The sequence below is a fragment of the Spermophilus citellus genome (assembly GCF_964194105.1).
Source record: "Spermophilus citellus genome assembly, chromosome: 12".
Classification (NCBI taxonomy): domain Eukaryota; kingdom Metazoa; phylum Chordata; class Mammalia; order Rodentia; family Sciuridae; genus Spermophilus; species Spermophilus citellus.
In genome coordinates, this window is record NC_138198.1 from 39,920,017 (window position 1) to 39,934,399 (window position 14,383).

At 33.2% G+C, this 14,383-nt stretch overlaps 1 protein-coding gene across 1 annotated transcript in view; it reads left to right on the forward strand.

Moving 5' to 3' along the window:
* The window catches only part of LOC308631614 (DNA excision repair protein ERCC-6-like 2), a 91,959-nt gene that overhangs the window by 30,603 nt on the left and 46,973 nt on the right, over nucleotides 1–14,383 (forward strand). Inside the window, 5 exon segments of the mRNA XM_081262998.1 lie at nucleotides 1,279–1,419; nucleotides 2,699–2,812; nucleotides 3,957–4,076; nucleotides 8,475–8,546; nucleotides 9,268–9,413. Of these exon segments, the coding sequence (XP_081119124.1) occupies nucleotides 1,279–1,419; nucleotides 2,699–2,812; nucleotides 3,957–4,076; nucleotides 8,475–8,546; nucleotides 9,268–9,413 (593 nt within the window).

Sequence of the window (14,383 nt, forward strand, 5' to 3'; positions counted from 1 at the left end):
ATATAGTTGTATGTTATTTAGTTATCCATCTAGCAGGAACAATGAAATTATAAATATATGAAGAGAGAATTGTGCATAGAGGTTTCAAACTTGGGCTCCAAAATCAGATGCTACAGCTTGAATTGGCTTCCCCACTTAAAAGTTTTGTGCCGAGGTTCTCAAACTTGGATTTTTTCATTTGTTAAATGGAAATAATGATAAGCCAACCTTATATGGTTGCTCTAAAGTGCATGGTGCAGAAGAAATGTTTAGTAAATATTACTGTGTTTAATAATAACAACTCACAAAAACCTTTATATTGCAATTATTGACCATGGTCTTCTGTATTCTCTTTTTGTTCTTACATATACTTTTATATTCAACACTGGGGAGTCAAGATATGCTTAATATTATACATATATTTATTAAAAATCTAGCATTGTTTCCTATGTTTGCTCAATGTCATGTCATTTTTCTACAATATTATTCTGTGGTGTTGATATACACATAAATATTCATAAACAGCTTTTCCTTTTTGCTCATATTCCTCAAAGTCCTATTATGAATGTGTGTATGAATGTATGTATGTTTAGTTTATGAATCTAGTAACACATAGCTGCATCTAGAAGAATTTTGACAATCTCTGGTGCTACCATGAGGTAAATTATATCCCTCATAACCTAGTGACATTGTTTCATCATATTTTCTTGAATTTGGGCACAAAATAGCAATTTATATTTGCTTTTATATACATTTACTTAATTCTTTGCCTTTCCTAATCTTAAAAGTTTATATCATGATATTAAATACAAATAATGATGTTTTCAGTTTCCAGTTATATGAAGTTTTAAATTTTTTTAAGGTTTCCAATTATTTAGTAGTCACTTATTATTGATACTTTTTAAATGAAATCTTTTATTTCCTTAGCAAGTTTTTTTTTGTTTGACCTAAATTGTAATAATGTATTTGCATGATGGATTAATATATAACCTTGAAAAGACCCACAGTATATTGAAAAATACATAAGGAAATTATGTAACTTGATTTTCATGTTATATTTCCTTTTAATTGAAAGCCAAGAAATTCTGTGAGGTTTATTTGAAAATGAAATTATGATTTGGTAGCAAAGAGTTTAAGAGAATTGGGAACAATTTTCATAATGAGGGAAACTACAGGGAAAAATTAATCATCAGTTTTCACAAATTCACTAATATAATTTGTGAATTCTAATATACATTGTATTTATTATTATTGCTATTAAAATGATACTAATACTCAACTTGTATTTTTTCTTGGCAGATGGTTTATTGCTCTCTGACGGATTTCCAGAAAGCTGTCTATCAAACAGTGTTAGAAACAGAAGATGTCACTCTGATACTTCAATCTTCTAAGCCTTGTACCTGCAGCAGTGGCCGGAAAAGGAGAAATTGTTGTTATAAGGTAAGTATTTCAGTGTGTCTTTACCATCTTGCCTTATCATCTTGTATTCTGTGTTAGTGCCAAAGTAAGTAGTAGATAAACAAAATGACTTTTCCTCAGATAGTTTTTTAACTTTGGAAAGAAGTTATAAGTTTTAAAGAGAGAAAAGTTTTTAAAAATTGTTTATAATATCAAATAGTTACCACGTATAAAATACAATATTTAAGCATTTTGAAAAATTAATTTTAGATGCTTCAATTTGATATCCTCTCTTTTAGCTTTTGCTGGAAAGTAGGCCACTTTTATCATGAAATTTCATTTAAAGTATAAATTAGCAAGGTGCAGTGGTGCATGCCTGTAATCCCAGTGGCTTGGAAGGTAGGAGAATTGAGAGTTCAAAGCCAGCCTCAGCACTACCAAGGCACTAAGCTATTCAGTGAGATCCTGTCTTCTAAATAAAATACAAAAAGGTCAGGGGATGTGGCTCAGTGGTCGAGTACCCCTGAATTTAATCCCCAGTACCCCCACAAAAGTATAAATTAGTATAAATGTTAGAATTAATTTTGTCATTATCCACTAGTGGTAAAATGATTTACTCCTTAATGACAGTCTTAAATACTATTCAGATATATATATCTAATTATATTTATAATCATCTACTTCGGTAGCTTCAATTGTGTCTTAAATACTATTCAGATGTTAGACATAGTGTCAGTTTAATAGAAACTATATCAGTAGAATAAAAGTTTTTTTTAGAAACAAATTTCATTTGTACTTTTTTTCCTTGCCATCTATATTTCCTGTTCTTTCTTCGCCTATTTTATGTCATATATCCATATACATACAAGAACCCTAAATAAATATTTAAGTAGATGGATATTTATTTAATCTCATCTACTTTACTATTTTAACTACTTCCCCTTTTTGAAATAGCTCAGTTTCCTGGAAAATGTTGAAACATAAATTGTAGAATAAAGAGGTCTGTGTAGCGCTGTAACTATGTCATAGCTTTGTCACCAGGAAACTTTTAATAACAGCAACATTTCTATTACTGTGTATTACAAGGATAAACATGCTCCAAATGAGGATTTAAAAAGCATTATTATATTATGATTCACCAAAAATGATTCCATGTTATTGATTCATAGATATTTTGTATATAGTTGACCATCATTTTCTTAGAATTCATTGTGCCAAAGTAACTAGATAATAAATATTGTGAGATATTTTTTGACTTAGCAGTTACATAGACATGTAAGTTCTTTTCTTGTTTTTAATTTCTATATTTTTCTGGTTACAGACTAATTCCCGTGGTGAAACGGTACAAACCTTGTGTCTCAGTTACCTCACAGTCCTTCAGAAGGTGGCTAATCATGTCGCACTGTTGCAAGCTGCCAGTACCTCCAAACAACAGGTGTGGGTTGGCTTTTTACATTTTTTTATGATAGTATTGGTATAAAAGTGATATTGCTATTGGTATAAATTGGTATTTAGTATAAAATTTCTTAGCTAAATATTCCTAAGGTGTTTTTTTTTGTGTGTGTGTGTCTGTGAAGTTTAAAAGAAAACTGAGTTACTCATTTTAAAATTTAGGTGGCTGGGGATGCAGCTCACTGTTAGAACTCATGCCTAGCATGCATGAGGCCCTGGGTTCCGTCCCCAGTTCCAAAACAATAATAAAAAAATAAAATGTTAATATTAAGAAGCATGTACACTTAAACTTTTAATCAAACTGAGAACATGTATACTTAAAAACTTTTTTATGCTTCTTCGGCTGGGGCTGGGGCTCAGTGGTAGTGAGCAGCAACCACTTGGTCTGTGTCTTGGAATTTAAGGATGAAAACTGAAGCTCAGGGACTTTCCTTAGTGTCATGTAAGCAAACCAGTTGTAGAAGCTAAGGCAGCAATTAGCACAGGAACTCAAGACAATCATATCTTGGGTTTGAGGAGGTGTTAGTCAACCATAACCTGAGTTCGGGCAGGTGGTTAATGGAGTCCTACTTCAAAGTCCTGGGTCACTAAGACCATCATATTCTGGGTTGAGTACATTTTGTGGGGTATAAAGTACAGCAAACAATATATTGTAAGAAAACAGCTTTCATTTCAGTCAGAAACAGCTCTTGTAATAGTTTTTTTTTTTTTTAAATAGAAAACTGCAAAATGGAGTCTTAGGCCTGCCTATGGCCATTCTTGCTTTATAATTGACTTATCTCACTTATCAAAATCTTATATCTATAATCTATATTTTTTATTAGCCTATAACCTATAACTTACACTCTTATTGATTGTATTTATCAGTACACTTACTCTTGGGGGTGTTTATTTCCCAGTTTTGGAAATTTTGAAAAAGTAATAATAAAGTTAGTAGTCATATTTATCAAAGCATATATCTTAATATCACTTTAAGATTTTCTGAGTTATTCTGATTTAGAGAAGGCAAAATCTTCAAAGTAATGCATTCCTTGTAAATAGAACTATTTTCTCCATAAACAATTTCAATTTATGCAGGTTTAAATGTGTTAAGTTGAAATTCTTATCTTTTACCTCTCCCTCACAAGGAAACACTTATCAAAAGGATATGTGATCAGGTATTTTCCAAATTCCCGGATTTTGTGCAGAAAAGCAAAGAATCGTCCTTTGAAACTCTTTCTGATCCTAAATACAGTGGGAAAATGAAGGTGAGTACTCCTTTTTTAGGTTGCACACAGATGGAGATGACATTCACAGTATTTATCCATGGTATGGCAGGGACACCAGCTAATCAGAACAAGTTCTCAAACGTTCAGAAGAGACGGTGGCTATGGACAGCTGGTGTAGTTCTATTTGCATTTGCCTAGTCACTAGGAACCCTGCATACAGATGTATGTGTACAGTGGTTCTCAGTAGCAATCATATCAAATGTACTTCAGCCTTTCCTTATTGATGTATTGACTTATGCCCTCTTAAAATGTGTGCTGTTACTACAAACATAATAGCTGTTCCTCAAAAAGGGGAAATGGTTTACTGAAAGTGTAAATGCAGGTGCTAGACAGGAAGGTGAGGATAGGTATTGAAAGAATTCTTTCAAGAGCTCATGATGGGCAAAGTATCTGTGCCTATACTGAATCGTCTACCTTTTTTTTCACTTGGTGACCTAAATTGTAAGTTTGCAAGGGAACTTCATTGTGCACAGGGAAACTGACCTGTAGCCATGCTGAAGGAGGGCTGTGAGAGGTAAAGCTAGGTTCTCCACCCATGATCCCAGGCCTTCAGACATTGCCTCTGACAGCTGCTTGAAATGCTGGCAGCTTCCAGCCTCCTGGCAAGAAAACACTTTTGCTTAGCTTCTTTATTACAAAGAACTTTTATTTATGGATTCAGAGCTTTTTGCAGAATAATTCCCAACTTTATAATTAATAAAAAGGTAAGCTATTTCTTTTGGCAAAAAGAGTATAAAAAGGAAATAATTGAAAGTAGTTAGCTTTTTTTTTTTCCCCTGAAAATACCTTTAACAGTTAATCTAGATAAGCTTATCATGGTTTGGTTGCTTGGGACCTCTGAATAGATATTTTAGGACTATTTCTCATCATTTGATTAACAACATAATCTGGTGATATATTGATTTGGTGATCTGAACCTATTGGTTTACCATAGAATTATTGCCTGTGGCATAAAGAACTCCAAGTAATTGAGTTGTACATTCTTTTTGAATTGAGGTGTCAAAGACTCAGGTTCTGCTTGTCTTATCTCAGGTCAACGTACAGCTACAAGGACTCTGAACATAATGCCTGCTATAGTCTTCATATGCTCAAAATTATACTCATGACCCAGCTCTTTATCTTGAGTGTTAAGGTTATTGTTTATTTCAGCTACCATTCAGGGGATAGTCACAAGTTTCACTCATTCACCTGGTAAGAATTCTCAGTTTTCTTCCATTGGGAATGCCACTTAGTAAGAGGGGCACAGAAAAAAAAGTGTTGCTCAAATCACACAAAGTTCACTTTTCTAGGCCTGTCTGGCAAAGTTGAGAAAAGTTAGATCCACATTACCTTTGCTGTGAACCTCTCAAATTTAGGCTTTTTTTAAAAAATAGGTAGGTTGTCATGTTCTGTGGAAGACAACTAAGTGATAAAACTTTGGGTCTATATTATCAAGGCTTCAACATGTGTTGACAGTATTGTCATTTTTTAAATTTCTTATAAGAGATCTTAATTTATAGTTATTTATTTAGTGAGTTTGTTTAAATTAGCTTAATGAAGATCTCCAATCTAAAAGTGTTCACTTTTCTTATGGCTTTTGAAAATGCCTAAAGTTAATATGTAATGATACCACCCCAAACAATAAGAGTAGATTTCTTGTCCTTGTACATTCTTTCAGGGAATGAAAAGAAAAGTCACAGATCAGGAGAAAGTGTTTGCAAACCAATAAAGAATGGTGTTCAAAAGATAAAAAGAACTCTTAAAACTCAACAGTAAGAAAACAGGTAACCCAAATTAAAAGTAGGCCAAAGATCTGGATAGATATCTCACCAAAAACATGTACAGGTGGCAAATAAGCATATGCAAAGATGCTCAATATCATATGCCATTAAGGAATTGCAAAATAAAACACGATGCCACTGCACACCCATTAAAATGGCCCAATTCAGAGCAATGAAAACATGAAATGCTGGGGAGGGTGTGGAGCACCAGGGCTCCCATTTGTTGCTGGTGGGATGCAGTGGTGCAACCATTTTGGAAGATAGTTTGGTGGTTTCTCACAAAGAGCTTTTAAATTTAAATATTTTTGAGCTTTTAAATTTAAAAATTTTTGAGCTTTTAAATTTAAATATTTAGTAAAGATTTAAAATTTAAATTTTAAAAAATAATACCTTAATTATGCTCTTATCAGATGATCCAGCAATCACAGGCCCTGGTATTTACCCAATTGAGTTAAAACAAATTAAATCAATGAGTTTTCATGAGCTAAAAACTACATCTTCACAAGAACCTCTATGACTATATTTATAATTGCCAGAGCTTGGAAGTAACAAGGATGCCCTTCAGTAGGTGAATGGATAAGCAAACTGGTGCCATCATACAATGGAATATCATTTAGCAATAAAAATAATTAGGCTATCAAACCATGAATTTCATGGGGAAACCTTAAATGCATATTGCTAAATGGAAGAAGCCAGTCTGAAAAGATTATATGATTCCAACTATATAACACTCTGGAAAAGGAAAAATTATAGAGGCAATAAAAAGGTGGTTTCTATGAGTTCTGGAGGAAGGAAGGCTGAATAGGTGAAGTACAAGGAATTTTTAGTGCAGTGAAACTGTTCTTTATAATACTATAATTGTGTGTGTGTATGTGTATGTTATGATTCAGTTTTTTCCAAGCCCATAGAACCATACTACACAATGAATGAATCCTAATGTAAACTGCAAACTTCAGTATTAATATATTAATATCCTTAATCAGTTGTTACAAATGTGCCATAGTAATAATGATAAGTGATTTTTTTTCTTGTAATGTTACTAGAATAGTAGGCCAGAGGCCTGACTCTGGGGATCCAGTAAATCAAGCCCATCTACTCATTGCAAACACCAAACTGAAAAGGTAATAGTAAAAAACTTGAAAGGAACTTTAATCAGTGCAGCTGCACCAGGAAGACAAGGAGGCCCCTGTCCATGGCCCTGAAGTTTTAAAAATAGGGAATGAAGGCTAAAGTTGGGGGGTTTGCCAAGCTACCTAGAGGCTTTTCATAGCCATCAAAGCAGGTGATTGTGATCAGGTGTGGTCTGTACATCCTTATTTCAGGATTGGTTCAGAGGTGACTTTCTTCCTCCCCAATTCCATACAAAACTTGATGTTGCATGAGGAATAGCTTCTGCTCATCACAAGATGTTTATGGGATCAGACCTTTTCCTGGTATCCCAGGAGACTCCCAGCAAAGGAAACAGATGCAAAGTGGAGGCAGGGATGCCAAGCCATTAATCCTGCTTTTAGCTAGTGATTGTGTCTTACATGAAGTTCAAATGTACATAGTTTATGGGATTCGTGATTTTATTAATTATAAAGCTAAATGCAAGTTAAAACTTACTTTTTAAGTTCTTCAGATATTGAAATAATGTTGATTTTAGCAGTAACATTTTCATTTACCATTTGATTATTTATCTGAGTAGATTTCTTTAAAAAATCTTCACAGCTTTTTTGAGAGATTGGCAATAGGAATCAAACAGCACAGCATATTCTTCACTTGCTCAGTTATTAAGAGAGTGTTTTATTGGTTGTAAAATTTTTTTTATTTAAAAGTTTGAATATTTATCATTGAATGCATAAAATTTCTTAAGTGTTTGTTTCATAGTTAAGAAAAACTTCAAACATAATTCAGAAAATTCATTTTTCCCCCTCTGTGGGTTGCTTTTCCATGGTGTTCTGAAACTGTCATTGCCAGATGTGGAAATGTCTGTTTAAAAATAACAGCATTACTATTAGACTCAAGGCTTTAGAAGTTTGCTTCCTCCCCAAATGCTTCGTGTGTGGGGACAGATTATTGGCATTTTGAGGTCAAAATCCAATCTGGAAGTCAGGGTTTAACTATAAATAGAGAAACAAAGGGGAGAAAATGAGAAGAGGTGTATATCGGACTGATTAGTCTAGGAAAATAAATATCAAGACTTTTGGAACCTAGATGTAATTGTACACATTCCATTACATCTATCTAGAGACAGCCTAAATACTTCCTAAAAGATATGCTTTCTATAATTTAGTTTCTTAATGTATTATAGGTATAAAGAACATGTATTTTCGAAATTAAATTAATCCATTTAAATGCATCCTATAACCTAAAATGCTTCCTTTTTATTGAAACCAGATGAGATGAAAAAAGTTCTGGGGAACTTTACCTCCTTCTTGACAATATGATGATGAATAACATTTGATGTAATATTTAATACTTCTCTAACTTGGATAAAATAAAAGGAATTAGCAAAGATGACTAAAATTAGCACTGTATAAAAATAATTTTTAAGAAATTCTCAAGTGATGTTCATATGTAGAAAGTGTATTTTCAGCTGGGACTGGTTCACTCATGTTCTGTGGTTCATTTCCAGGTTCTTCAGCAGCTTTTAAATCATTTCCAAAAAAACAGAGCTAAGGTTCTTCTCTTCTCTTTTTCCACCAAGGTGAGTTTTATCTGATATGTATTTTTGATATGCCCAGCCTTGGCTTCTGAGACATAAAGCAGAAGGGACATAATAGCTTACAGCCATATTTTTCTGTCTTCCATACAGTATTAAATGGTGACAAGGTAAAAAACTTGAGGTTTTCAAATAGACACTTAAATCTCAATTATATCAGGGGCTACTGTCAGATGTTAAATTCAAAAATAGATTTTCATTTTCTGTTGATTGCATGTTTATGATTAAGGTGTTCTCTGGGACACTTGAGATATTTTAGAATTTAGAAAATAATACTAATAATGTAACATGTTTACATAAATCATTTAACTAGTAATTTCTTTTTATTTGGTTTTAGTTTTCAAAAGAGTAGATGATCTTTTTGATCGTTTTTTAAGCAAAGGTTTCTGAACATTAAAGCCAGTTTCAGAAAAATGGAAAGAAATATATGGTCTGATGTAAGAATAATATCTATCTATCTATCTATCTATCTATCTATCTATCTATCTATCTATTTAGCGATGCTGGGAATCCAGACCAAGGCCCAGCATGTGGTAGGCAAGTGTTCTACCACTACTACACCTGGCTCTCGAAATATTTACTGCTCATGGAATTTTAAGAAAGAAACCACGAGCGCCAATAATACTTAGTAAGTCTAACGTCTGTGATGGAAAGAAACTCATAAACCAAGAATTCCCATTTGTCCCCCTCCCTGTCTTTCCTCCAGTTGCTTGACGTGCTCCAGCAACACTGTATGGCATCTGGGTTGGATTACCGGCGACTTGATGGAAGTACAAAATCAGAGGAAAGGCTCAGGATCGTGAAGGAGTTCAACAGTACACAAGATGTTAACATTTGCCTTGTCTCTACAATGTAAGAAATTAAATTTGATATCTTGATTTTTATCTAGTTGTTTTTAATACTTAAGATAATTTTTAAAAATGTTACTAGATTGATTTTTTAGTGAATATGCTTACAATGCTTTTTTTTATGTGAGTTTAAGGAGAAGCAGGAAAATGTGTTAAGTACAACTGATAAACAAAATCTTGAATTTTTCCTAATCTTTTCTCTCCTTTCCTTTATCATCACTTAATTCCCTTGTAAGTGTAGATTTATAAAGACATGAGCCTCATATCTTGTGGTGAGAACAATCAGACTTCTTATCCATTGGATAACTGAGAGTCACTGCAGAAGCAGTTTTCCAAGTTGAGTACACTCAGGGGGCCCTTCAGAGCCTGTTGGGCAGGAGTTGCCCTCCTCTATTGCTACCTTGTCTCAACTGGAACCACTCCACAGTTAGAAACTTTGTAAAAGGTAAATTTGCTCCTACACCTATCTGTGTATCTGTAAAACCCTTTAAAGAACATATACACTTTAGAGAAAGATTTAAGTCAATATAAATACCTAAGTAAGTTGAATCCATTTTGGAGGAGTAATGAGTCTATGATTTATGACATCTTATTATTGATTTACTGCCTCCATCTTCCAAAAGGAATTTCAAGAGACTTTAAAAAGAAATAGATGTAAAACAAGACAGAAGAAAAATTATCCTTTTTTTGGTACTGAAGATTGAACCCGGGGCACTTAACCACTGAGCCACATTCCCAGCCCTTTTATATATGTTATTTTAAGACAGAGCCTCACTCAGTTTCATAGGACTTCACTAAGTTACTGAGGCTGGCCTTGAACTTGCAATTCTCCTGCCTCAGCTTCTTGAGCTGCTGGGAGTACAGGAGTGAGACATTGTGCCCAGCTAAAAAAATTAAAGTGAGGAGTAAAGATTATTTATAATGAGTCACTACTGGGGAACTCTAAAATTATTCTTGAATTCTTGCAACTAAGGCAAAGGGAGAGAGGCTTTGGATTCCCATTTCCTATAAATGAATTTGAGAAGTCAATTCTCACAAGAGTCCTTACATACACAGCATTAAATGATGTAGAATACTGTCTTCAAGTAAATTTTGTAAAACACACATATGCATTCTTTATTTTAAAATAGTGCGTCTCAAAGTAATAATATTAAACCAGTCCAAATAGTACAGAAGAGAGTGTGACAAGCCCTGCGCTCTCCCCTCTGCTCACCTTCAGTCTGAGCAGCCCAGAACTTCCGTATAGCTCCTCATTATTTCTTCATCTGTGTCTCAGAAATTGCTGTTTAACTCGTATAGTGAATTTTCAATTTTTAAAGACTGTTTTTTCTTTTTAGAAATTGTATTTGATTCTTTCAAATCTACCTTATCATTTCATTTGTATTTTGTTCTTTGTAATTTCTAACCTTCATTTCTCTAATACTTTTATCACACTTCTAAAAACCTTTTTGAATGGCATTTTTGCTCTAGTAACTCCTGTACTTGGGGATGCTGATCCTTCTACTTGTGTTTCCTCTGGCTCTTGGCTTGTGATAAATGGTTTCTTTATGTATTTTCTAATTCTTTAAAAATTTGAACTTCTCTTCAGTAGGGCTTTTTCTTCTGTGGAAATCCTTTTGAGACAGATTGCTGGAGTTTTCCACTTCATTTTATCTTATGCTAGGTATCCCAACCAAGGGAATGGAAGAAGTTTTGGGTTCCTATTTTTCGAACTAATTTTTGCATTAGTACATAAAGATCCTGATTTTTGCATTAGTCATTACATAAAGAACCTTACATAATATGATAAATACATCTCAACTATGTTTTGCAAAAGATAAATAAACTTAGTTTTTTTGTTTATTTTGCAATGGTTTATATTTAATTTCTACTGTAGCAGAAGTGTTTCCACATTGGAATAGCCATTATTTTGCCAGAATTCTATCAACTATACACAATTTGAAATCTATTATGAAAGAGAAGGATGTAGTCTCCTTTCATTACTCCTTCCCTTTTTCATACAGTGTTTGCTAATTTTATTATTATGTTTTGTCTATCAACTACTTTTGTAATTTTAAATCATTATTCTTCTATTAGATCCACCTCCCAGGATTCCATGCTATCTTCATTTTTGGTTTGCTCCCTTGTTTCACTGGAAAGTGTTCAGTGTTAATGTTTGGTCCATTGGTAGTCTACATATGTTTCTAAGTCCTTGTAATGTGTGGTATTAACATTAGTGCACACCTACTCTTTCTTCTGTTTTAAGACCTGCATTAATCAGATTATTGTCCATAGGTTGGCTCTGAAGTTTGAAGGCCAAAACCAGCACTTAGATTATTATGATTTTGTATACATTGTTTAGTCCTAGGCTAAGTATGGCTAGGACAACCTCTCTGAATGTTCATGAGTTTTCAGCCAGTTCTGGGAGTTCTCAGCATCGTCAAATAAGTTCTCTTTTCTAACACTCCATCCATAGTTCATATTTGCATGGTTCAGTTCAGTTCACAGTTCAGTCATGACTTTCTTTCTTAGCTTTTTTCCCTTTTGGATTTTTGCACTTTATAATAAATCTCACTCTATTATTAATTCTTATTAGCATGTTGTCCTCTGTTGAGTCATTTGTATTCTTAAGGTCTTTATCCTGAAGCCTTTTATCCTAATTATTTCTAGGCCTGATGAAGTACTGCTGTATGCAAGCTTTCCTTTACTACTTTATTACACTGGATCTTTTTCCTGGGTTTCATGCTGTCTCCATTCTTCTCTGCCCTGTTGTTTTGTTGGAAATATTTCCTCAAGTAACTTTGTTAGTCAGGATGAATAGAAAGCAAACTCTCTACATCTCTGACTGTAGGAGATGTGTCATCTCACACATATGGCATTGCAGCACAGTCTGCTGGTATTTAGTGTTGCTAAATAGATGCCCAAAGCCAATCCGATTCACATTCCTCTTGGGGAATTCATAAGGGTTTGTCTTCATCTGTGGTATTCTGAAATTTCACAGTGACATTTGAGTCTTATTGTGGATCTTTGATTCTTTTTTGTGCTAGTCATAATCTGAAGACTTATTCTTTTTTAGTTTTGAAAATTCTGTCTTCTTATTTCTTTAACAATGGCATCTTTTTATTCCATTTTCTTTGTTCTTTTTTGCATGCCAAATTTTCAAAGTTTAGAATTTCTGTATTAATTCTTTAAATCTCTGAACTTTTTTCTCATATTTCACATGTTGTTATCTTGCTCTGTTCTGAGAAGTATCATTTTTCAATATAATTGATTATTTTATTTAAAATAATCACATTTTTATTCTAAATTATTTCTAGTTTTCTACACTCTTGTTCTCTAAATTATCTTTATTCTTTCAGTACCTTAAATCTTAGCTTTCCATAATAGTTAAATTCAGTTTATTTGAAGAGCCATTTAGCACTTTTTTGTATGTGTAGTTGGATTTTTTATTGTAATCATTAAGTTTACAAATACCTTTCAGGAAAATTGATGTTCTTATGATACTAAGATTTCCTACCCATTAATATGGTGTCTCTCTGTAATTATTTCAGCTTTCTTGGAAGCATTGTTAAATGGATACTTCATTTGATTCTTTATTAATATTTGATATATAACAATAAAGCTTAAAGACATTTTTGTGGAACAGTAAGATATGGTGAAAGTATGCTTTTTGATATTTGGTAAAAGAATAGAATGTGGAAGACCCATTGAATGAACAGCCTGCCTGCTCATTAGGTTTCTGTCTCAAATATTACTCTTCAGCTCAAAAAGGGCAGTATTCTATTCTACTGCGTAAAGAATAACACATTTCTGTTAGCCATATAACAACAGAATGATGGATTTGAAAGTAGGCTTCTGTGTTGTGTTGTCATCATAGAATCATCTCATTCCTAGAGTTAGAGTTGAGACATTTTTCTTTCTTTAAAAAAAGCTTTTCCTGTACTTTAATTCAGCCAGGTCCCAGTAGTAATTTCAGAATCTCTTAGAAGATTATTACCTCAAGTATTGGAGACCTTCTCTGTGGCTCATACAGGGCATCTGAGAAGAATTCATGTCTAACTTTACTAGCTAGAAGCTAACTGGAGCAACTGATTAGATTTATTGGACAGATAAACCCAACTTCTACATGTTTGGTATATAAATCCCGCCCAACTTACCCAACTTACCCTTTTTTTAAAATGCTTTGCAAAACTCTCCCTATCCCATCTTCTTCATTTGAATTTAAGTCTCTTTGACATCTTTATACTATAAGTAATTTTCCAAAGTACAATATTCAGTTTCTGCAAGCACTGAACTATAAGTCAAGATGCTTAGATTTGACTGCAGACACCTAGCACTTAGGAAACCTTCAATTAGTTATTTTTTTCTGATTTTCAGTTTCTTTATCTGTAGGATGAAGATAATATTTAGCTCATGGAGCTAGGTAGTAACCAGTAAATATGAACTAGTAAATAAGGAAATATCTTGCACAGTTTCTGGTGGGTACTCAGTAAATGTTAATTTCTTTCCATTTTGATAACAATTGTAGGAGAGAAAATTATTACCATCCCTCTAGATGATTATCATTCAGTGTTAACTTAGCATCAGTTAAGTGATACAGTTAATTTTGTGATACAGTAATGCAGCCGAAGAGGAAAGCTATTAGTATAAATCTTCAGAGAAAGACTTGAGAGGCAGGACTAGACAAACATCTGAGGAAAAAAAGGAAATCATTTAGTTCCTGGATTTTAGTTTTGCTTTTCTTCTTAAAAAATATTAAATTTTATTATTAGCATACTATTAAATATAGGGAAAATTGAAAACATGAAAAGATCACAGTTGCATCAGATAAAATCTGATGAGCTGTGCAGGAAGCTGGAATCTAAAACTCAGGCAAACATTACGTACATTCAGTTTCACTATAAGATTTCTTTACTTCGGAAAGAGTTTCATTTCAAAAGAGATGATTATGCTAATAATATTCAAATACATTTGGTTGTCAGAAAAATGAATCTA